General features: G+C 42.2%; 4 protein-coding genes across 5 annotated transcripts; 1 reads left to right on the forward strand and 3 right to left on the reverse strand.

The window, feature by feature from the left end:
• Nucleotides 1-344: 344 nt before the first annotated feature.
• med28 (mediator complex subunit 28) lies at nucleotides 345-2,281 on the reverse strand. Its single transcript, XM_046370585.1, has 4 exons — nucleotides 2,086-2,281; nucleotides 1,296-1,362; nucleotides 1,088-1,200; nucleotides 345-844 (listed from the first exon to the last, which is right to left on the reverse strand). The coding sequence occupies exons 1-4, from the start codon at nucleotides 2,242-2,244 to the stop codon at nucleotides 641-643; spliced, it is 543 nt and encodes a 180-aa protein (XP_046226541.1). The 5' UTR covers nucleotides 2,245-2,281; the 3' UTR covers nucleotides 345-640.
• Nucleotides 2,282-2,796: 515 nt separating this feature from the next.
• Nucleotides 2,797-8,142, reverse strand: lap3 (leucine aminopeptidase 3). Its single transcript, XM_046370593.1, has 13 exons — nucleotides 7,924-8,142; nucleotides 7,639-7,754; nucleotides 6,773-6,827; nucleotides 6,584-6,689; nucleotides 6,340-6,499; nucleotides 6,058-6,222; nucleotides 5,678-5,836; nucleotides 5,426-5,550; nucleotides 5,147-5,235; nucleotides 4,947-5,049; nucleotides 4,081-4,160; nucleotides 3,886-3,998; nucleotides 2,797-3,350 (listed from the first exon to the last, which is right to left on the reverse strand). The coding sequence occupies exons 1-13, from the start codon at nucleotides 8,014-8,016 to the stop codon at nucleotides 3,164-3,166; spliced, it is 1,551 nt and encodes a 516-aa protein (XP_046226549.1). The 5' UTR covers nucleotides 8,017-8,142; the 3' UTR covers nucleotides 2,797-3,163.
• A 611-nt stretch (nucleotides 8,143-8,753) lies between these two features.
• Nucleotides 8,754-11,718, reverse strand: clrn2 (clarin 2). Of its 2 annotated transcripts, XM_046399283.1 has the most exons (4): nucleotides 11,581-11,718; nucleotides 11,099-11,437; nucleotides 9,824-10,003; nucleotides 8,754-9,515 (listed from the first exon to the last, which is right to left on the reverse strand). In XM_046399283.1, the coding sequence occupies exons 2-4, from the start codon at nucleotides 11,349-11,351 to the stop codon at nucleotides 9,247-9,249; spliced, it is 702 nt and encodes a 233-aa protein (XP_046255239.1). In that variant the 5' UTR covers nucleotides 11,352-11,437; nucleotides 11,581-11,718; the 3' UTR covers nucleotides 8,754-9,246. The 2 variants fall into 2 exon arrangements, with proteins under 2 accessions (XP_046255239.1, XP_046255248.1); XM_046399292.1 differs by having other exon boundaries at nucleotides 11,099-11,718.
• A 2,280-nt stretch (nucleotides 11,719-13,998) lies between these two features.
• tapt1b (transmembrane anterior posterior transformation 1b) lies at nucleotides 13,999-23,805 on the forward strand. The gene is made up of 14 exons (XM_046370606.1): nucleotides 13,999-14,227; nucleotides 15,641-15,771; nucleotides 15,883-16,001; nucleotides 16,533-16,695; nucleotides 16,808-16,943; nucleotides 17,343-17,440; nucleotides 17,535-17,604; nucleotides 17,786-17,866; nucleotides 17,957-18,066; nucleotides 19,363-19,422; nucleotides 19,992-20,060; nucleotides 20,166-20,242; nucleotides 20,366-20,538; nucleotides 21,160-23,805. Exons 1-14 carry the CDS (start codon nucleotides 14,050-14,052, stop codon nucleotides 21,408-21,410), a joined length of 1,716 nt encoding a protein of 571 aa, XP_046226562.1. The 5' UTR covers nucleotides 13,999-14,049; the 3' UTR covers nucleotides 21,411-23,805.
• Nucleotides 23,806-23,905: the final 100 nt, after the last annotated feature.

Here is a 23,905-nt window from a genome sequence, read left to right on the forward strand (position 1 = left end):
TTAGAATGCGATGCCACTGAAGCCGCTGCTTGTGTAATGTCTTTCTTCTATATAATGTAATTGGTAAGCAAAGTGAGTCCAGCTACTCAGTCCCATAAAGGAACATGCTTTGTTGATTAAAAAAACAAAGTCAACAAAGATTAACAAAGTGAAAAAAAAAATGTTATTATGCAACTGTCTTGACTGGCTGAACGCCGCACTCCATGACTGTTAAACTCATCTTCATGTGTACAACTGGTGGACTGCCCCTTTAAATTGTCCAGAAAGTACTTGGTCCTGTTCTCAGTCAGAAACATGTCAAAATGTATGCTGTGTCCAACGAGGTAACATAAATGAGACTTCAGTCAAGGTTCAAAATATTGAATATTTTATTCTTACAGTAAGAAAAATGCTGGCAACAAAAATATTTACACAAATCAAAACAGGTATGTCATGATTTACTTGTGTAGGTACGGTCACAATACATTTCTGTGAATATTCGCTACATCTCCAAGTCACTTCAAGCCTGTAAAGCTGATGAACGCAGGCGTGTGTTCTCGTGTCAATCTCCAGCCGGCTGCCGCTGACTTGCAGGTCAGAGTTCAACATCATCAACAAATTTTATAAAACAGAACACTAATGTGACCGTACCTTTGGTTTGTTAGTTTGGTTTTAAAGGGGCAGGGGGCAGATTCGCCGAGGCCTGCTCCAGAAAGGCCAGGGGTCCGGGAGGGGGGAGGTCTGAGGGTTTTCGGTGCTGAACGCTCACATCTTCGAGCACTTGCTGCCAGTGGTGCAGTTTGGCCAAGTGTTTCTGAACCAGTAACTCTTTCCTCTGTAGCTCATTACGTAACTCTGACACATCCTGAAGTGAGAAAAAAAAAAGGGACGCGAGAAGAGATGAGGCACATTACCAAATGGATAGAAATAAATAATATGTAAACACTGACTGCGTGTCACAGATTCAGGTCTAACAAAAAGAGGCAATGCCAGTGAACCTTGGATACAACCCATATAATGTTTCTCAACGAGGAGCTTGTGATCTTCAAGAGTTCATTTTGAGTGGTGCAAAGTGGGACACAGAATACAAGTCATTCCAATAATGTACCTCTTTCACCACCTGCTCCGGTTTCTGCACAGATAACTGAAGCCTCTTCTGTAAGAAGAAACACTCTGTCTGTCGAGCCACGTCCAGGAACTTCTGTATGCACTGGTCAACACCTGCAATCCAAAGACAGATATAAATCAATATACAAGTTATAAGATAAACAAAAACTCCCATAGACAAAAAGTAATGATTAGAGGCTTATATTCACCAGTTCTGATCTCCTCCTGGTCAGTTCCATTAACGTAGTCTTGGCTTACCAGGGAAGCAAAACACGCCTGAAGAATAAACAAAGAGAGAACAACATAAGCAAATTTGCCTTTTTCTAAATGACTGGCTCGTTAGGGTTTCAGTTAAGGTGATTTTGTGGTCCCTGACTGGATGAATAAGGTCGACAACCGACAGGTCAACAAAGATCTGCTGTGTAAAATGCTGTTTTGCCATGAGAATCTGTTTCTCATGATACCAGCTTCCTTAGTCAACATAACTTGAGGGACCCCAAACACAGGCCGCCAAAACATTGTACCGGATCTCTTAAACCTAAGTAAACCGAAGTATGCGACACCTAAAGTGACTAATTAAGCCAGTAACAGAGTTGCAGTCTGAGGTGATAATATGTATTTGCTATGAGTAGGGCATAGGAAATATGGCTTGCACAACTATTTCAAAGTTATCTGTCGATGAAGCCTGCGTTTCTCAGCCAGCGTATCTTGTTTTTGGTAGCTGTTTGGACGCTTGTGGGGAAAGATGAGACTGAAGTAAAAGTGGAGGGCGAAGCTAATGACTCGGCCTGAAAGTAACAACAGCTAATTTACTTTAGGGTGTAACAGACCAGAGTTATCTATACACATATATATAAAGACGCGCTGAATATCGTAAACCTTCGAAAAGGCAACATTAGCGAATGATGTTGATGTAGCTATAAACCACACCTAGCTAGCTTAATTGCTAACAACAGTTAGCACACGCAGGTAAGGGAAGCTGGTACAATAGCGTCCTACCTCAAAGGAGGCTTCCAGTTCATCCACCAGAGTGTTGCTTCCCTGGACTCTGGGAGCTGTACCAGGGAAGCCTGGCTGGCCCGGTCCACCGGGACCCCCTACGGGATGCGCGCCAGACGGCTGCTGACCAGAAAACATCCCACTCATGGAAGACGCCATCTTGATCTGAGCGTTTTCAGTCTACCAGGTTCGCGCATGCGCACAGATGCCCGTTCTGGCCAAAAGTATGTGGACAACCTTTACATTTTTATTGACCTTAGGTTATGCAGTTTCTCTGAGTTTGGCAAGTTCCACAAATATGTGTATAAGTTGTGTCTATTTTTCCCTGATTATCTAAAAACCAGTCACTTGACCTATCCCCGTTTTCTACATGACAATACCCCCTTGAGAGACCTGCAGAAAGTGTTCTCAGTGTTTTGGAGTGGAAGAACTTGGCTGGCCTTTAGGACTTACTGCCAAACGTCAGCATTTGACCTCATTAATGGCTCTTGTGGCTGAATGCAAGCAGATTCCTGCAGCCAGGTTCCAAGACCTGGTGGTAAGCCATCACAGGTCAGCGGATGCTGTTCAGGTAGTGCTTTGACGGCTTTAGAATGAGGAGTTCATCAAAGACAATAGTGTCCACAAACTTTAGGTCAGGTAGACTACATTCACATTGTGTTAACGACAGAAAGATAAAGATGACAAATGGGTGAGACAATTAAACAACAATTAAATTCTTAAAGAGTTTATTTATACAACATTAATTGTGTGAATTATGTAGTTGCTACAGAGCTTCGAGATTTTTCAGCTGAAATCACCACAATGTGGGGAGACGCTGGACTAAAGTGAGGTCTGAAAAAAACAAACAAACTTGAAAACCTCTTACACTGATGCATTAGCTGTGTGTAAACATCAAAGCTTTCCAGAATGGTTTTCAAAGTACAAGGAGGAATCACTGCCAGGATTTTCAGACATTTTTCATGGAAATGATACTGTTAAAACAGTATACTGCCTCTGTCTCTGTCACGATATCACTGTTCAACTCTCCAGAGAAGAAGCTCACAGTCAGTTTCCTATGTGCTATTGTGTCAGTCACTCAGGCATTGTGGGTCAGTCCGGCAGCAAACTCCACCAGCGTACGTGTCGGTCTTCCAGACATGCCTTTTCTCAGGTAGGGAATTTCATCTTTGTTACTCATCACACCAGCGATGTCCAGATGGGCCCAGTGAGGAGCTGTGACAAACTCTCTGAGAAACGCAGCTGCTGTGCATGCGCCGCCAGAACTACAGAGATAATCAGCAGACACAACAGTCAGATTCAGGTACATAAATGAGCAGTAATGTTCTTTAAGTGTAGCCTAGTTCAAACTAACATGCTGCCATCAGGCTAAAATAATTCTGTTTATTATATATTCCCATTCTAAATATCAGATTAAATGCATTAGTTCATGGCCTCATTTGTTTGTCTTCGTTTTGCATATTAACATTTAAACATTTTTCTTTTCATTGTGCATTTATAAATATGGGTAACTCTTACATGCAAAATTTTAATTGTGATCTCTACACATGTAGATGACAGTGACTTTTACAATAACCTGCACGTTCTCACCTAAAATCATTGTTATATCAGTACTTATAAGTCTGAGAAAGCGAGCCACTTGGTATCTGTCTTAGTCCTGATCCAGCTTACTGTCAATAAGCTGCCCTTTTTCAGGTTTGGGCTGAATGGTTTGGGCTCTGACAAGCTTGGGGCCCTGCACTACCCTGATGCCTGAAGCAGAAGCTGCAGGCGCTCTGTTGAGTGAAGCGAGATACATACCGGCTGTACTTGCCGATGTTGTTGAGGTCAGCCAGCTGGCAGTCAGTCACCTGTCTGGTGTAGTGCTGGAACAGAGGCATCCGCCACACTCTGTCACCTGTCACAACACTAGCCTAAACACACACACACAATTAGTCACCTTAGGAGCTGAGAGACTGAGATATCAAGAGTGTGTTGACTGTGCAGACACAGTACCTTGTGCAGCTGCTCCCAGAGCCAGTCAGAGTTTGTAAATACTCCAGTAGCTGCTGAGCCGAGAGCTACATCCATCGCACCTTAGGTACAGACGAGACCACATTTTAAAAGTGATGAATGATATTTGCATATCTGGTATTTAGTCATATGATATCATCAACCTAAGCTGGCTTTCACACCTCGTGTTCAGTTCAGCTGGTCCATCACAACTGATGTCTTGGTCCATTACATGTTCACTCACTTATTACCAAGAAATGAATAGCTGTAAATATGAACACATATGGGAGGGCAACTCATTCATTGGACAGTTTTGGTGACTGTCATCTTGCATTATTTGCACTACAAGGGTCACGTGTGGGGAAATTCTATTGACAGTAAGTAAATCAGCAATTCCCTGCATATTATGTGTTCATTTATCTTCTCTGGTGTCACAAAAAGCACACAAAGAAAAACGTGACTGCATGAGATATACCAGACAGGCTGAATACAAGAAGAATAAAAAGGCATCTTGTGCTGTAATCACAGGTTAAGGATACTATAGGATCACTACAGTTTTCTGCCAAATTACGCACCTTTTTAGGGATATTTTTTGAACATTTTGCCTTTACATTGAGGATGTAGACGAAATGTGAGGGGGAGGTATGAAAGGCCTATGATTTGAACTGGGAGACATCGCAGTTATGTGATATGCATCTAAACCACTAGACTCTCGAATGCCCTCCACACACCTGTTATGAACTTCCTGCACTCTGTACACATTTCCGTGGTTAGGTAGAAAGTCAAAACACCTCTCACAACATGATGTAAACACGGTCATTTTTGCTCATCGGTGTCACTGTGTGAACAAATTAGTTGGAAAATCCCACCTGTTAGCGTAGCAACATTGACAATGGCTCTGGGGTTGAACGTGTGCCCGTAACACAGGGCGTCGGCGAGGATCAGTCGGCCCTCGGCATCTGTGTTATCAACCTGCACACAACAGCAGGTGTTTCTAAAACCTGTTCATCTGTACACAAACGTATCACACTCAGATAACTGCTTGAAGCTTCATCCTGGCTCGACCCACCTGGATTGTTTTTCCATTTTTGGCTGTGACAACATCACCTGGTTTAGTAGCTTTTCCACTGGGCATGTTTTCACACAGGGGAGCCAGACCTGATTTATTGTAAAAACAAATAATAATAATAATGATAGTAATAAAATAAATGCCTACGCAGTGATTCAAAGTCATTAAAACATTTAAGAAAGTCAGGTGGGTGTTTTATGGACTTCTGATAATTTATAAAGACATTTTCATTAATAATATATGATGGAAAACTGATGTTCTTATTGTCAAGAAGCTCACCGATGATGTTGACGGGCAGTTTGAGAGCTGCTGCTGTGACAACAGACGCACACACGGTGGCAGCCCCCCCCATATCAGCTCTCATTGCATCCATAGAAGGAGATGGCTTCAGAGAAATCCCACCACTACCAGCAAACAGAGACAGGGGACAAATGTAGAAACACACGGTCTTAATGTGAGTATTTCACGTGTTCAGTGGACGCTTACTCACGGCGATGGCAGTGAGCTGGGGTGTGTATTGTTACGGTTTACCTGTCGAAGGTGATGCCCTTGCCCACTAAGAGCAGCGGAGCCTGCGTGCTGTCTGGAGAACCTTTGTAATGAAGCTCCAGGAAGACGGGGGGCTCATCTGAACCTTTTGATACGCTGAGAAACGCTCCCATCTGCTGCTTTTCTATCCAAGCCTGATGTCTGCATAAATGCATGAATTATTAGACACAAACTTTGTTCTTCCATCGGCTCTTCAGCGTACAGAAAGGATCAATGATTGGACTACACCTTGTTTCCATTGATAGAAAACTTCAATTTAGCTGAGATGTTCATATAATCATTCCATTTACATAAACCATAAAAGGTTGCTCTGTAAAAAAATAACACACTTCAGACCTTGCGATGACGAATGAAGCACAAACCTCTTATTAATTGTGACTCGTTCAGCGTGCGGCGCTAGTTTCTCTTCGATGGTGCTGGCAAACGTAGTGGGAGTGATGTGATTGGCTGGAGCTTCCATGAGAAGTCGTGCCAGGTTTTGGCCTTCAGCATACAGGACTCCTTTCTCCCAGCCGACCGAGTCAGCACTAAGAGCGAATACACACAGTCATACACATTAGCACGGTGCTGCAGGTGTCTGTATTGACCCAAGAGTCAAATACCTGCGAAGTTAAGTTTGCACACGTCTTGTGCAGTTAGTCCACCTTCCATGAAGCTGCGTCGTCACTTTGGCCTTCTTCTTGGACTTCAGATTATCATACTGAAATAAACCCAGAACGGCACCTTCTGCTGCAGACTGGGCATCTCCACAGGCGTCCACCTCCACGTGTTTCACCTCCAGGTCCTGAAGTAAGCGGCAGCCAGCTGAACACACACACACACACACACATCAGCCTGGCACTGACTGCAGAAAATCCTCCACGTAGCCAGCAGAGTCACACATCTTACCTGACACTGCCTGTCTGATGCTCTCCTTGCTGGTGTCCCAGTTCTCTGCCCCGCACACACCTGCATTGTTCTTACCCAGCCCGACAACCGCGACACACGGGAAGTCCTGAAGAAGGCACAGGACATATTTAATGACAACGATGTTGACAAGAGACACAGTTTTCTTTATTCAATATCACACCTTGTTACCTTATGGATTCCATAAAATATTCTGCTTTTGCCTTTTTTGAGAGCTGGTCCAGAGCTGGAAAATACAAAACAAAATCGGTTCATTAACCAGCTATGCAACAAGTCAGTTAGAAACACACAATGTTAGTGTTTGTATTTCCACAGCTGTTACCAACATTAGGGAAGCACAAATCACTTTTTTCTCTCTAGAAAAATATCAAAATAACTTTGTGTTGTGCCCAACACCAAGAACTTTTTCAATTTATCAGTGAGCGTAATATGTATACCTGGAATTACATAACTAAAATTGCAGACAGTCATAGTCATTCTTTGCAGGCCAGTACAAATGTTAATTAATTCATTAATTACATCCTAAATCTGCAAAAAGGGGACCAACTCCACAGCAATGTCCATGCACTTAGAAAGTGATGTCACCAAAGCCTCCAGTGGTGTCACATCCCAATACTTTTGTCCATATACTGTATTTTGTTTAAACTTTCCAGAAGCAAAACTCTGAACATCCACCATTCCAAGAAAACAGAGTAAACATCAAGTGTTGTGCAGGTGAAAAGCCAAAGACAGTATTTTATCAACTGCTGTTTCCACGATTAAACTCTCAATGTTTTCGGGAAGTGAAGGTTGGAGTTTGAATTGTGTTGTATTATACTGCCAGGTGTTTCTAATATCTTGTCAACTTAGCTAAATGATAAGCTGTCCCCCAGAATGACCACACAGTTGTAATCAACATCACTGTGAAACGGTTCAACAAAAATTACAATCTCCATGAATGCAGGATTCATTGCAGCATCAGGCTGAACTAGTTTTTGCTTGAAGTACCTCATAAACTGGCACCTGAGTGTATATTGTCATCAGCACATAAGACTCACATTTTCAGCAGTTCAGAGAGCTTCCCGGACAGACTTTGGTCAAAACGTGTGGCCGCTTCTGTCAGATGAAGGCTGTCCTCTTCTCCCTCCTTCTCAAACACACCCAGGACCAGACCCTGCAGACAAACACAGCGTCAACAAGACAAACAGACGCTCCAAGACAGACAGACACCTATGAACGAACATATATTCTACACCCACACAAAGAACTAAATGAATCCCGTGTGTGTCACTGATGTTGCTAACTGTAAACTAATGTTTTACAGGCTAACGTTAGCTACTTACTCTTCTTTCGTTTAAGTGAGTCTGTGAAGCAGAAAACGACCTGCGGTGGTTTGTCCGCACGGCCGTCTGCGCAGCTCTCCTCAGAAGAAGCATTGTGGTCTGCTCTGCATATATAAACCCGAACCCGAACTGTTAACTCAGAGTTTTAGAGGTCGCAGAGCGGTGCATGTGCGAAAAGCAGCAGCTCCAGCTCGACCTGACAGCGTCGCGGTATTCATACGTCACTAACAAGCGACAAAGACGGGCCCTTGTTGATTGTCGCCCCCTAGCGACAGAAGCATGAAAACGCAAGAGACTTAAAATCAGGTGCAAACAGAACAAATAAAGTAAGCACAATAGCTCAAATACTGTGCTTAGGTGCAATGTTAAAGTACTGTACTTGAGTAAACCTATTTCTATTGTCTGATATTTTGTACTTCTACTCTCTTTCATTTCAGAGGGAAATGTTGTTCACTATATTTTTGACAACTTCAGTTACAAACAAACAAATTACGATGACATTGTGTCTAAACTCATAAGCTACGTAGTAACATATAAATTTAAGTTTATCAACATTAATGTTCATTCACATGCATCAGTATCTATAAAACAGTGACTTGACATAGCATACATTACATCTGAACTGAGGACATTCACTGTTAACTAGGGATCAACTGATTATTAGTAAGTATAAAACACACAAACAATAAACAAACACAAACAAACTAACAGTTTAATCAGTGTTTTCTGTAAATGTTAGTTTAAAAGCAATGGAAGGTTTTCTCATTCTTCTGAAGTCTTGCAGCTGCCTCAAAAAAGGAGCTTACAACCAAACCAGCATGTGTCATAAAAGCGCTTTAATGACGGTCAAAACTTTACACCGTGCATCATAAAGTGACCGAAAAACAGATCTGTCAATGACATCATACACATACAATGAAAAAATGTATTTACATATTGCAACTACAGGAAGAATATAAACAGCACAAGACATCCAGAGTCCAAATGGCGAGTTACACTTTCTGTTCTCATATGTCAGTATTCCAAAATGAACGAGTTTTATGAAATTGCCACACAGTGAGAGGGAGGAACTGGGTTTGCTTTTGAGTAAGCAAACCACTTTTCCAGTCAACACTTCAATTCTTTTAGTAATTATCACTGACAAAATCAGGAAAGTGATTTGTTGAGTGAGAATTTACATAAAACAGCCAACTCAAGCTGTTATGAGCCACATCACGTGAAGCAAAGGAGGCTCTGGCACAGTGTTGGTTTCACTCCGCTGTCAGTCATTGTGCTTTGCTCCAACCAATGACCAGTGATGTAAATGCAGATGGCAATGCTGCTTCAGTAGAGCAGGTCCAGAGAAGAGATGGTGGGTTCTTCAGGTTTCTTGATCTCCGGTTTGGGCAGTTTGATCCGGCTCATGGCGACCACTCCACAGACGGCAAAGTGAGTCGCGACGCTGCCAACGCCCAGCCAGAAAGACCAGTCCAGGCTGTCATCCAGGACAACGAGCACAAAGAGGCTCTCGCGATGATTGGCCACCCGCTCCGTCAGACTGTGGTGCCTCACGGCTGCCAGGAAGCACAGCGAGGCCAAGGCACCGAAGAGAGCTGGAAAAAGAGGAAGAGAGACGTCATGGGAAGGAAACTAGAGAGGGAAAGTAAGGCTCAGAAGAATTAAGACAAAACAAACACTCACAGAAAAAAAGAGGTGTGAGAGAAAATATTAAGCATTTAGATTAAAATAAGGAGAAACTGGTGATGACAAAGAGAGGGGTGTTACCTGGAGAAGTAACAAAGTGGACAAAAGTGTAAAACTGAAGAAATGAGGATGAAAATGTGAAGCAAGCGAGAAAAAAAATATCAGCATCTGAGGGAAATTCTGAGGGAAAGCGTAAAGACAAACTTGTTTTGTGTACCAGCAGCGAAGTTCCACAGGTAGAGGCCCTTGTGGCCTTTGATGCTCTGGTAGGGAACCTTGCGTGCATTGTAAATGCAGAAAGACAAACTGACCAACGCGAAGCCCACAGCCACCAGCAGGAAGAGGATCACCATCATGTGAAGGCCACCGTTGAGTGTTCGCACAAGCTTTGGGAAAACTGACCGGTCAGACAGACACAAAAAAAGGGTTGTTGTTTGTTCTAACTTGATGATCTATAACTTACAGACTTGCACTTTGTTATTTAAGTTGTAAATATAACTAACCAGCTGACTGTATGTATGTTTCAGCACATACGATGTCTCTTGTTAAGTTTGTTTTCACTTGCAATCCTAAATGCTTCTTTGGAATTTATACCAAGCAAAAATGACCAGTCAAGTATGTGAAGGACAAAGACAGGCTATCAAAATGCCTAATAGTTATTATAAACAGAAAAGATCTAATGACACTCCAAATAAGTGTGCATTTGTGCAGGACAAGCCTCTTAACATACAGTTTTCCTTTAAGCATTAAGACTGGACAAATATTTATACTGATATAATATATAAGCTAGTCCGTGTGCTTATGTGAAATCAAATCATCCAAAATCTGTGTTTTCATGGCTGATTTATTTAATCAAATGGACATATTCTCTAGATGCCTCCTGCATTATTTTGTACACATGTTGTATTTGGCATTTTCTGGAAACTCTGGGACTTGTTTTGTCCTTTTAAAGATGTGATCTTGTTGTTGTGTTTCATCAGAGCTTTATTGAGGACCAGAGGTGATGTTGGTGTTGATTTGGTGTTGGACTTTAGATCCAATGTGCCATCTTCAATTCACTCACAAAGGGACAAAAGTATCCAGACACACCTCTTTATGAGGGCTGTTTTCAATGGGGGCTGACCTCAAACCCACCAACCCATCCAACACCTTTGGGATGAACTGGAACAGAGATTGTGAGCCAGGCCTTTTGGTCCAACATCAGTGTGTGACCTCTCAAATGCTCTAGTGCATGAATGGGCTGAAATTCCCACAGAAACACAAAATCTTGTGGAAAGCCTTCCCAGAAGAGTGGAGGCTGTTGTAGCTGTTGGTGTAATGGTCAGCTGTCCCAATACTTTTGTTTATATAATGTAAAAGGAAAAGCCACATCAAACGTACATTTTTACAACACGTCCTTGTTCATGTAATATTGAACACACTGGGTGGTTGTAGACTCTCTGCCATGAAGGAGCAGAGAGGTCCAGTGCCTACACACTTAAATTCATCTTACTGTATATTTTGGAGCGCCTCTTGCCCAGTCCGCACTTCTTGGTCTTTCCTCCCTGGAACAAACCGTAGTAAACGTCCCCGATGAATTGGTCCAACTCGGGATGAGACGCGTTCACTATCTCGGCCCCGGTTTTACACAGGATCCGCCCGGTGACCCACCGCTCGGTGGACAGGGCCACCACCAGGAGCACCACCGAGCCGACACAGAGCGCCGAGGCCACCGAGAACGTTATCCGCTTCCACAGCGAAGGCATCTTACGAGCCCATGGCGACCCGAGGGAGGGGACACGACGCCGGGCAGCGACACGCTCTCACACTCGGCGATCACCATCAGCTTATTCTACCGGTTAGGGAACACAACAACAACAACAACAAAAATAATATTAATCAATAATAATCGTTAAAAAAAGTCATTTCTCTCGGCGCGTGAGTCTCAGAGGAGGAGGAGAAACCGAATCTATGGCGGTCAAAGGGATCTCTTACCGGGAGAAACTCTATCCCCTAACCCCGTGCGTCTGGTCCCTGCTCCCCCTCTCTCTCTTCTCTCTTTATTCAAGGAGCTGAATTAACTTTCGCGGCTTGGCCTTTTGGGCTGCAATGAAACTTAACATGCTTGGTGACCTTTTGAGGCCGTCACAGCTATAAAACCATTGAAGTATCGTTAATGGTGTCAGGATGACAGCTTGCCCAGTGTAACACAAACCCCAAAGGTCAGGGAGAGCATTACCTGGAGGACCAATGGCTTTAGGCAATGAGGGCTTTACAGTCTCACATCTCTTATCTTGTCTTTTGCATGCTCCATTTATTCATTTACATATTCTTGGATGCCCCTATGGAGATAAAAATGTGATAAAGTGGCGCCCTCCTAGTGGAGAAAGTGTGATTAAGTGCACTAATACGTGCCCTTAAGGAGAAGCCACAGTGGTTTATAGTCTACTCTGGATGGATAGATCGATAGATCGATAGATAGATAGATAGATAGATAGATAGATAGATAGATAGATAGATAGATAGATAGATAGATAGATAGATGACTTTATTCATCCTGAGGGGAAATTCTGTATACTTCAATACAGTAAAACACACAATGACACAAAATACTGGGTATTAAAAACAGAATAAAACACACTAAAGGGCACTTGTATGAAAATAAATAATAGTAAAAACAGTATCAGAATATACTATTTTTCAAAGTGCAAAAAGGTGAGCGGTAGATTTAGTCCAGGTGTGTAATTATGGCTCTGACAGAGGTAGATGAGTTATAAAGTCTGATGGCAGTAGGTAGGAACGATTTCCTGTATCGTTTCCTTAGAGCAGCGGGGTTGAATGAGTCTGTTGCTGAAGCTGCTCTTTAGCTTGTCCAGTGTTTTGTGGAGGGGGTGAGAGGGATTGTCCATGATTGCCCGCGGTTTTGCCAGCATCCTCTCCTCTACCACCTCCTCCAGGGTAAGTATGCTGGAACTGTTTCACTATAAATGCATCACGACCCCTGTTCAAATGCATGCAGCTGGTGCCCTTTTTTTATTTTTCAGACAGTCTGAGTCACTGCTTTTGAGTAGCCTTAATGACCGGCAGGCAGTGTTTCTGTTCATGCTCTGTACTCCCACTCCTCTGCATTATCCTCCATCAACTACCAAGGCTGGATCACCAAAATCCCCTGTGCCGCAGACATGTCAAGGGCCCTGAGATGAGCCTTGAACTTGAGACAGTGTGTCAAAATGTAGCTTTAAGCTGATACTGATCCTGTACATGGTTGATATTACTAAATTAAATAACCAGAGTAGGGTGTAACAAAGTGGTTAAAAGGCTGCTCTAGGGGACCCCAGACCCTAATGAGCTGTGAGGCTTTAATGAAACCTGTTCCTTCCATCATATGCACATCATGAACAGCGTGTACTATACAGTTAGTTTGTTGCCATTTGATTAAGGAAACCAAAACCAATAACCATGTGGTATGACCTGTCTGACCCATACCTGTGGCCTCGACCACGGCTCTGACATTTCAGTAGCCTAACCGGGCTGTGTATTGATAAATCTGTGGTGCTATCCAAGGTGCTGATGCGGTAGATGGATTTGTATCTGGACTCCCTTTCACTCAATCCTATCCTTCTGTCAGTTTGGTCTTATATTATCTAAATTATATCATAAAAACATCTACTTCTATAAGATATTGTAACCTAAACTCTGTAACCTTCATGATCAAAGTAACAAGTAGCAACATGTAGCCACAGAAAACCTAGAGGATCAGAGGGAGACTGTGCTGCCTGTAGTATTTCTACAATATTCTCATAATATTTCCATGATCATTCAGTAGCAAATGTGCTGCTGAAAATACCTCCAACCTCACCATAGCAAACCACCACACAGAGCCATCTTTCTTTCTCGTCTTTAAAAATGACCAAATCACAGATTGATTTAACTAAATAAATTACATACTTTGATTTAATGCCCATCTTTAAGAGAGATTCTCAATATTAAAGAAAACTACAGACTCTATGTCAAATCTTTACATTTACTTTGTGCTTCAGTGGGGCATACTGTCACAAACTAATTGCCACATAGTAAAAGAAATAATATGAGGCAACAAGAGAACATTATTCCACTGTATTTAGGAATTCTCCAAGATACAGTCACTGTGGGAAAGAATTACACAGAACATATCTCAGATGGTAGGTAAGAATTTTCCCCTCCAAACAAAATTAAACATGTTAGGTGTACACCTATGGAAGTTCTCAGCAGTCAGTGCTGATAGACTGAGAGACCTTTGCTACCTTTTAAAAGCAAAATAAAGCAATTAAGGTTTCTTTCAGTCAGCTAAAGTTGTAAAATGTACTCATTGGGTTTGTTGGCGACATCTGCTGGTGATTTGGTGAAACGGCAGGACGTGATGACGTCACGTCATGTGACGCAGATGTCAGTCTCCCAGGCAGCAGATGAGACAGTTTGGCGAAGATGGCGGATTCGCTGTCGTCAGGTCTGGGAGAGGAAAAAGAGAAGGAGAAGGAGGACATTGAGAGGGATACAAAGGCTGCCAAAACAGAGAAGAACAAGGAGAAAGGCAGACTCACGGAGACGTTGAGGTTCAACGATAAAAATGGCGGCAGTAAGGTCCAGAAACGCAACATGTCAGGTGAGTGTTAGCTTCGCTGTTGCAGCCACAGACCCAGTTTGACAGCGCTAGCTAGCTGCTGAAGTGTTTGTTTTCAGAATTTACTGGCACATCAGTTTTGTGTCAGATAACTGTGTGACTGCACCATGTGTGTAGTCATCGGTGATAGTAACGTTGCTTGAGCACGTAGTTGCAGATTTAATCATCTTTGGTCGCTGCTCCGAGTTTGCGCCTGGTTTCAGGGTGTGCGTTAACTAGCTCGCACCACAACAACTACGGTTTGTGGAACACTTAAGCTGAGTTAAAGTACAGTTAGGTGGATAAGTTAAGTTATATGCATCCACATTATAAGTGCAGTTAGCTGTCCGGACTGTCAACGGGACATCGCTGCTGTGTGTAATCATGCAAGAATTCAGTAGGCCAGTTTGTTTCTCTGTCGCGTCAGTTCTTTCCCCAGGTGCATTCAGAATTGCTCCTGAGTGGATACGTTACAAACCGTGCACGGCCAAAAGTGTGTCGACACTCATGTGCGCATACTATTGTGTACTTTTGGTCTGTTTTGTCATGGCTTAGACGAGGCTTCGCACAGTCAAAGGGCGCTCCATGTATTTCGTATTGCACCTCCCAGAAGTTGAGGTACTTGTGAGAGTCCAGTAAAAACAAAAAACTGTAGTCAGAGTAGGTCATTTTCACAGCAGACATTTTGACAAGTCATAGTAGTGAAGCTGGCAGGTGGTAGGTAGGTAGGGCGGCACCTGCTGCCACAGGAGTGCCACTGGCTGCCATATTAGATCCCCTCCAATGGCAGCAAGTGGCACCCTGTTGCAAATATTAAGATATTTTCGATTGTATTTTGTTTAAATTAAATATTTTATAATTATGTCAATGTCCTTGCTACTCTGCTAGTTAGATGTTAAGAAGAAGTGATTAGACACAAAGTATGCAAGTATTCGCCCCCCATTCACTCCATTCAGTGCAGGGGAATGAGCAAATAAAACACTCTTTGCCATTGACAAAGCAAACTCACCTCTTTGCCTCTGGAGTTCAGCTTTGGAGAACTTTGACCAGCAGAGTTGCAGCCTCAACCAATAACAAGAGGTGTGTGTGTGTGTGTGGCTGAACCCATTTGACTGTCACTGACTGTACTTTTCTTAGTGAGCCAAAAGGGAGGATACTGTACGATATTACCTGTGAATGAAAACTACAAACAAATAGACAGACATTGAACATAACAACTAACAACAACAACTGCAACCACACAAACCCTATGGGTTCGGTCACACATACACAAATGCAGGTGAATGACCGTTGCCTGCCGGTGGCCTTGTCGAATGCAGTCAGTGTAGGATGTGGAAGTTATTTTTTCAAGTGTAGGGAAAAAAATTGTGACGTGTATGTGTTCAGGGCTTTGTGTCTGTCCTTTTCTGGCTCTAGACCTGTCTCTGGTCAGATTTATAACCACTGAGCTCACCAGAGGCTACTTCCTGGAGCACAATGAGGCCAAATACACGGAGCGCAGAGAGAGGGTCTACACTTGCCTCCGCATCCCCAAGGAGCTGGAGAAGGTGAACAACATATACTGCACCAACAAACACTGTAGGAAATGTTAAGTCACAAATAAATTAATGTTCTCCCTGTTTGTGTCTTTCTCTTGTTCTTTTTCTCTCTCTCTTTAGTTGATGACATTCGGTTTCTTCCTCTGCTTGGATGCTTTTCTCTACGTATTCACCCTTCTGCCCCTCAGGGTGATTCTGGCCCTTTTACGGCTCCTCACATTGCCTTGCTGTGGCCTCAGGTAAAGTATATGCTTAGCTATTAGGGGTGGAGATTCATTTGGTATAATAAAAAAATCGGTTGACAGTAATGTTGGTAATTGATTGAGTTGAGGTCATTCAAGTCATTTGTCAAGCAAAATGTCTAATATTCTCTGGTTTTCAGCTTCTCAGATGTAAGGCTCCTTTTCTTATCTTTAAACGTTCAACTCTGGCTGGATAAAACAAGCAATTTGAAGATGAAGAACTTCAGATTTTGTTATGATACCCTCACACTTCATAAACTAACAAAAAATTAAGCTATGCAAATGAATTGAAATGATTGTTAGTTGCGGCCCATGTGTAAATTACAAAAAAAGTGATTTTGTAAAACGTTTGCATGACACCGCTCACAGGTAAACAGAAAAAAAATCAATGCAGTATTGTTCCTAACCTCTAGGGGGCAGTAGAGCTCCAATGACCTGTTCTGTTGCTCTGTTCTTTTTCTTCTCAAGACTTTCTTATCTGAAGACTTCCTCTGTGTGTGTGTCTGTCCATTCGTTCGTGTGTTTTAGTGGCTCCCGCTTGCTCCAGCCAGCCCAAGTGTGCGATGTACTGAAAGGCTTCATTATGGTGCTGTGTTACTCAATGATGAGCTATGTGGATTACTCCATGATGTACCACCTGATCAGAGGACAGTCTGTCATCAAACTGTACATCATATACAACATGCTGGAGGTACACCCAGATCATACTTCACGATGTTAATTGCTCTGATTGTTATGTGCGTTTAGTCACCGACTCATTTGCTGTCTTGCCTCCTCTCGTCCCTCCCCTGTTGTGCTGTCAGGTGGCGGACCGCCTGTTCTCATCATTTGGCCAGGACATCCTGGACGCTCTGTACTGGACAGCCACAGAACCGAAGGAGAAGAAGAGGGCGCACATAGGCGTGATTCCTCACTTCCTCATGGCTGTGCTCTATGTCTGTATCCTTGCTGAGAAGGAACAGTGATGGCTGCTGCCAGTCTGTTTGTGTTGTTGCTTCTGTAGTCTGAGTCTGTACATGAGTTTAGGAAAAAAAAAACACCTTTAGAGTTGAAACGATTAGTCAGCAAGTCAGTCCACATGAAATGAATCTGTCATAATGTTGGTAATCTATTAATTTTTTTAAGCGGCTTGTCAAAACAAAGCAGATAAAAGAACAAGGAAAGAGAAAAACAAAATGCACAAGAAAGGAAAAGTAAAATGTCTCATAGTTCTCTTGCATTCATACATGGCTTTGGTAGATTGTGCATGTCAGTGGGTGTATGATAATTAACACAGCATGGTTTTATTTAGTTGCCAGTTTTTGGGTTTTTGTTTTTCCTCAGCATGTTTGTATCTAGTTCTCCATGCCATCCTCATCATGGTTCAGGCCACCACTCTCAATGTAGCCTTCAACTCCCACAACAAGTCCCTGCTCACCATCATGATGTCAAACAACGTGAGTAACGACACACACAAACACATTTAGCTCAATTAAAAGAGCATGCAGTTGGTTCAGGCAGTACGTTTTCCTTTCTGTTTTTTTCTTGCAGTTTGTGGAGATTAAAGGAAGTGTGTTTAAGAAGTTTGAAAAGAACAACCTTTTCCAGATGTCAAACAGTGGTAAGTGCTGCAAGGTACCCAAAACAGCCAAATATGAGCCACAGAATCAGTTGTCTGTGGACATTTTGTAGCTCCCTCTTTGAACCTGGCGATTTAGTACAAGGTAAATTTATGGAATCGAGTGCAGTCTCAGTGAGTGCAAAGTAGGTTAATCCAGGATTGATTTGTTTGTTTCCCACAGACATTAAAGAGAGGTTCACCAACTACATCCTCCTGCTCATCGTCTGTCTCAGAAACATGGAGCAGTTCTCATGGAACCCTGGTAACCAACTCAGTGCTGCACTGAAGTGACTTTTGTAACTAATATTGAATGAATACTGACACTAATCAGTGTTGACATGTTTATTTTTAGACCACTTGTGGGTGCTGTTTCCTGATGTAGTCATGGTGATAGGCTCGGAGGTTGCCGTGGACGTAGTCAAGCACGCCTTCATCACCAAATTCAATGACATCAGTGCTGATGTGAGTCATTTTTGCATATAGCGTTTTCACAGCTTAGTCATTAGCTTATGGTGCACCTTTTGGTTGTTCTCGCCACAAGGCATTACTACAGAAGGCCGCATGTACTTGTTCACTTGTGGTGGTGCGTTTCTCCCTCTGGCCTGAAAATCCTAATTATGGCCTGCAGTGTGTGTAAGGTGTTTTAAAGACCAGTTCCAGGCTGTACACCCATTGGCTTTTTCCTGTGCCTTAAATCACGCCTTACAGTCCTCGTCAGACAATGAAGTTTGCTCATTTGATGGACTTTTTTGCTCCCTTTTTACAAATTTATGGGTTATTAGCAGAGCCATTTTACCTGACATACCATGTGTTTTCATTTTCATAATAAGTTCAGTTTTTTTTTTATTGCTCATTACAATTTCCCAGAGCCCAAAATGACATCTTCATCTTATTTATCCAGCTAGCAGAAACAATTACTTGATTGTCAGAATAGTTTCAGTAATAGCGCTTAAAGTCTGCGGTAAGATGCTGAGATGCAGTTGAAAACTCAGGGTAAAACACTAGCAAGTGGACCATTTTTCAAAGCTGAATGGATCTTTAAACACAACAGATTTGATTTCCTTTTTTCCTTCTTTCCCTTTTCTCTCTCTCTTATTGATGTTTTTTGTGTTTTACAAATTGGTGGTTGTTTCTGTCTTGTTTCCTGTCTTCCTCATTGTCTCACACACCCACACACTCGCACTGTCTGCTGTGGTATTGGAGGGAATCTGTCAGTCAGCGGAACGATTTTCTCATTTCATCATGACTTTCCCCGTCTCCCTCCCTACTGGCTTCTCTTCCTATTTGATTTCCTTCAAGGAGTTGTAACTTTGGTTATGTAACAGAAACCAGCTCCATAGGAAGGGATTAACCCCTTTATCTCCAAACTGTCAAAGTTAATCACACAAACCTCACTCACACACAGTTACCCCTCAAGCACTTGTGTATCCATGCCCTTCTGCATCTAATCCTCATGTGCCCATATTCACTTTTGTCTTTTTTTTTTTTTTACACTGACTTCATGAAAATTCATCTTGACTCATCTCCTGCCAGTCCCCTTACTGTATCCTCTCATTAACACACAACAGAAAATAGAAAACAGTCAAGCTAATTATGAGACTACAACACGCAGCTTCAGGCTTTGAGTGTAAAGATTTATCACCTGTCATCGTTACAGCACAGACACCCTCTGCTCAGTTCATACATGACAGTGACTGCGTCTTGAGCTTTGATATTTTGATGTCTGTACTTTGGCTGACTAATGTTGTTATTGTCCAGGTATACGGGGAATACAGAGCCAGCCTTGCATTCGATCTTGTCAGTAGTCGGCAGAAAAATGTGAGTGAAATAAGCTGATATATGAACAGTGTCTCCATTATCTGCTGAGTAAATTCTACACAAACTTTTGACTTTTGAACTCCCAAAAGATATGCGTGTATATATATATAAATTAAACCAGAATTTTTCAAATTTATGCACACAGGGATGCAGTTAAGCACTTGTGTAATGCACTGTATTTAGTCATAAAAATGTTTTTATTTTTTTAATTCTGTGTATCATCATTTTTTGCAAAATACCTTGCTGGTGCTACTCTCCTCTGATAATACCAAAGTACATTAGAAATCATGTCACATTTTAATTGACATTTTTGTGGTACTGACCTCTGTACACTGCTTTGTAAGAAAATACACACTAACAACACACCTGTGTGTTTTCCAAAAGTGTAGTACTGAGCATCTGATCTGCTTTAAATATAACTTGACTTTTGCTTGAACTATAGCAAAAGTCCCGTTGCAGTCATGCACAGTAGTCAAATTCAAGCAGAGACATTGGAAGTACCAGGTATGATTGTGGAAGAAGAAAAACATTGTTTGTTGATGCATCAAAATGTCTTAAATGTGTCTCAGGCCTACACAGACTACAGTGACTCAGTTTCCAGAAGAATGGGCTTCATCCCTCTTCCTTTAGCTCTGCTGGTCAGTGACTTTTTATCCATCCATTGTCCTGTCTATGTTCTAATGTTGGCTGTATACACACTTTACACTTTCCTCATCTTGTATTTGTGTCTTACTTTTTGTCAGTTGATCAGAGTAGTGACCAGCTCAGTGAAGATCCAGGGTTCACTCTCCTTTATGTGTGTGCTGCTGTTCTACCTGGGGTAAATGTCACATTTCCTTTTCAGAACTTTGAACTCACATTTGCAGTGTTACTAGTTCTGTGTGTGTATTTGTACAAACTCTTTTAATGCTTGTTTAAATGCTTTTCGTGTGTCTGTGAGCAGGATGATCACTCTGAAGGTGCTCAACAGCATTGTCCTGCTGGGGACGTCCTGTGTGTTCGTCAAAGAGGCCAACATGGAAGAAAAGCTCTTTGACCCTCCACCCTCTGCTGTCTCCAGCCGTGCGAACTCCAGAGCTAACCGCACAAAACATGTTCACACTGCACCACAGCAAGGTAGCGATCAATTCATGTGTCTGTTCCCAAATTTAACAATAGGCTCCTCCCTTTTTAGTTACTGTTGCAGTGCCTGTAAAACTTTCTCCTCCTGCAGGTACATATGCAGATGGATGTAGATGAAAGCAGAATTCTCATTTCTTGTTGACTAACCCTAAATGGGTTTTAAGTTGAGAACTAAACAATGCGTTTGGCAAACATAAATATGTGTAAACCTCCCAAAATTTAACAGGACAGACTTGCTAAAGTTGCATCCCGGGTTGACCTACAGAAGTATTACAAAGTGTTAGTCATGAATGGTGCTTTGTTAAACCTGTAATCTCTAACCCAACAATCTAATTTAATCATTAGTGAACTTAATTAATGCGCCTTTTGGCTTCAGAGGTAATTCTGTTACTATCCTCCAAACTATTTAAAGGTTGAGTATGGCTCTTACTACAGGCCCTGTGCTCACTGCATCAGCATGCAGAGAAATTCAAAGCTTGTCAAAACCACAGTCGCTATACTATAATTGGACATTTGTTCTCTGCTCTGGTGAGGGGTCTAGTGAACTGTCAGTCCTACTATGTGTTTATGTTCCTCTGCTGCTTGTGATAAACTGCACCACTCTGTCTCAAACAGAACCCACAACTGACAAAGGAGGAATATCGCAGGCATCAGACAATCCTCAGGCAGCCAACATGGAAGAGAGCTCCGCCCCCACACTACCTAAGAGCAATTCAGACACATTCCTGACTACGCCAGACGAGGACGATGACAAAATTATCAACGTCAACACGGGACTCGAAGGGGACGGGCTGGAGCACAGACCGCCCAAGAAAGATTTGCTGGAAATAGACCGCTTTACCATCTGTGGCAACCGAATAGACTGAGTGCCATGTAAGACAAACATCAGTGTCCTGGCAAAACAGCGAGGTTCAGGGATCAGACACGGGTCACGGAGCATGCTCAGACAGACATATTTTTGTGCACCTGACCACAGGAGTATTTATTTATTTATTGCTGACAAAACCAGCCAAGGCATAAAGCTGTTACTGCAGGCATCAGAGGCTGCTTCAGATGTTTCCATCTGGTCTCGTCGGTGCCCCATGAACCACGGAGGGGGCTCACTGATGACGACGATGTGGAAAAACCGGCGTGCACAGTTGGAGTCCAGCATTACTTGTGAAATCGGACAACGTGGATCGCCCGGCGATCAGATGACCGTGACAGCTGGACTGTGCGAGTATGTGTTCAAAAGCACAATCACATGTCAAGCGCATCAGAGTTGTTTTTAGAATGAACAAAACTTGTTGATTTTTTTGTAATTTTTTTTTTTTTTTAATTTCAAAAGGCTGAAAAATTCTAATATTTGAAATGAAGTTTTTATGAAGAATCTCTTTTTTCTAAAATCGGCCATATTCAACTGCAGGACTCCAAGACTCCCAGTCACAACAACACATTGTTGAAATCTAAATTTGCTCTGCAGACACACACACACACACACCCCAACACCCAAACACACATCTTAACAGTCTTATTTAAACTGAGCCCAGAGTGATGTCCACAGCTGTCAGACATGGCAGCAGTACGCTCCCTCATGAGCGCAGTGTCTTCGCCGGACATCCTCATGGCTCGGTCACAGTGGTGACTTTTCCTTTCAGACACGGATAAAAAGTTTTGAGGTTTTAGTGTTGTGCAGTTTGTGGTAATATTGTTAGTTTAAAGCTGTGGGCTAAGATGGTACCTGGTTGTAAAGACTCGAGTATTTGTTTTGAAGTGGACTCCAAGCCAAATTTGGAAAAAAGTTCTTTTTTTAAGTAAGTGTAACCTACAGATTACCATATCTTGGTGTAACACCACTGCCTCCTAGATGTCATTTAAAATACATTGTGACACTGGTGTCAAGTCATACGTTTTCAGTTCTTTACCATTATTTTTACAGTAATATGAACAATAATTAAGAATACATGTATGCAGATAAAACATTTAAGGTCACCTGAAGATGAGACACAGCTGCAAGGCTAAATCACCTTTAAATGATAGGAAACTGAGGAGGATCATATCAGCACTGTCACATTTTAGCAGTGAACACAGCTGTTTGCATTTACCAGAGAGCTGTACAGTAGGAAAATGTACAGTAGGAAATTTAGGTTTGACCACTAAAGGTTCCTGGTGTAGTTTGATGTGGTTGGCTGCTGGCTTTGATTATTGCAAGCTCTTTCCAAATGCTTGTGTCTTTAGATGCTGCCAAAGCTGCAGGCACTGTTTGACAAGCTGTGATCTGAAGTGCCAGGAGTTTCATGGCCTCCGCAAAAGTTTTGTACATCCCAAACCAGGTTCTGCCTCTCATGACACTATTCAGATTTCATTACATTCAAGCCATGGTAATAAATATTTGTTTGGTTTGTTTAAAATATCCAGTGATCTTTGGAAAACCCCAAAACTTATTCATGTCCAGCAGTAAGTTTTCCAGAATCATTCTGGACTCTTCTACCTACTCTTATACTCTGTTTGTTGCACAATAATAAAGATTTTACCTGATTTCCCAAGTTGCAACTCTGTTTGTATAATTTTAACAAAATTGGTCACCAAAAATAGCGTACCTCCTTGCTCAGTTTGTTCTTTGTAAGCCAAAAGTTTTGTGAAATCATTAGATATATATTGTTTACCTACATTGATGTGCATGTTACATTTTTACACAAAATGTGTTTATATTTTTCCTGTGTTATGCAAAACAAGTGAGGAGATGGTGACAGTCCATCTCCCTTGGAAGGATTTAGAATTGCAACTTGGACTACAGGTTAAACAGGAGTCGCACGCCACAAAGTAGCAGAGGCAGGTGCATAGGATCAAAAACCCTTTACTTGGAAATAAAGAATCCAACACGCAGTCCATCAACTTTTACTCTGTTTATTAACGATGTTTCCTTCCACGTTTTTCAAAATTTGAAGGTATTCATTGCTTATCTTAGCTGCGATTCAAATGTAATGGTAATACATGAGAGGCATAAACTGGGGTTAAGTCCAGCTTTATCAGGAGGACATCCAGCACGGTAAAATGAGTCTTATGAAGGATGGATTAGAGTGTGGATGCATTGTGACAGTGTGGTGTGTGTGTGTTTGAGTGAGAGCGAGAGACAATTTGCAGTGCATGGACGGATCTCACTACCAAAAGACATATTTTATGTATAAATAGGATATTTCATTGTTTGTTTTTTCATGTACAGCCCATCGATGTCATGCATCCTCTACGTGGTAGAAGGAGAATAAAACAAGATTTTTCTTATGGCTGTCTAACATGGCTTGTGTGTGAAACGCAGGGGTAACAGAGGCGAGTGTTTCTGTGCAAGCAGTCACTGCAGGCTCTGTTCACAGGGCAAACACTG

This window comes from Scatophagus argus, chromosome 2 (genome assembly GCF_020382885.2).
Source record: "Scatophagus argus isolate fScaArg1 chromosome 2, fScaArg1.pri, whole genome shotgun sequence".
NCBI lineage: Eukaryota > Metazoa > Chordata > Actinopteri > Scatophagidae > Scatophagus > Scatophagus argus.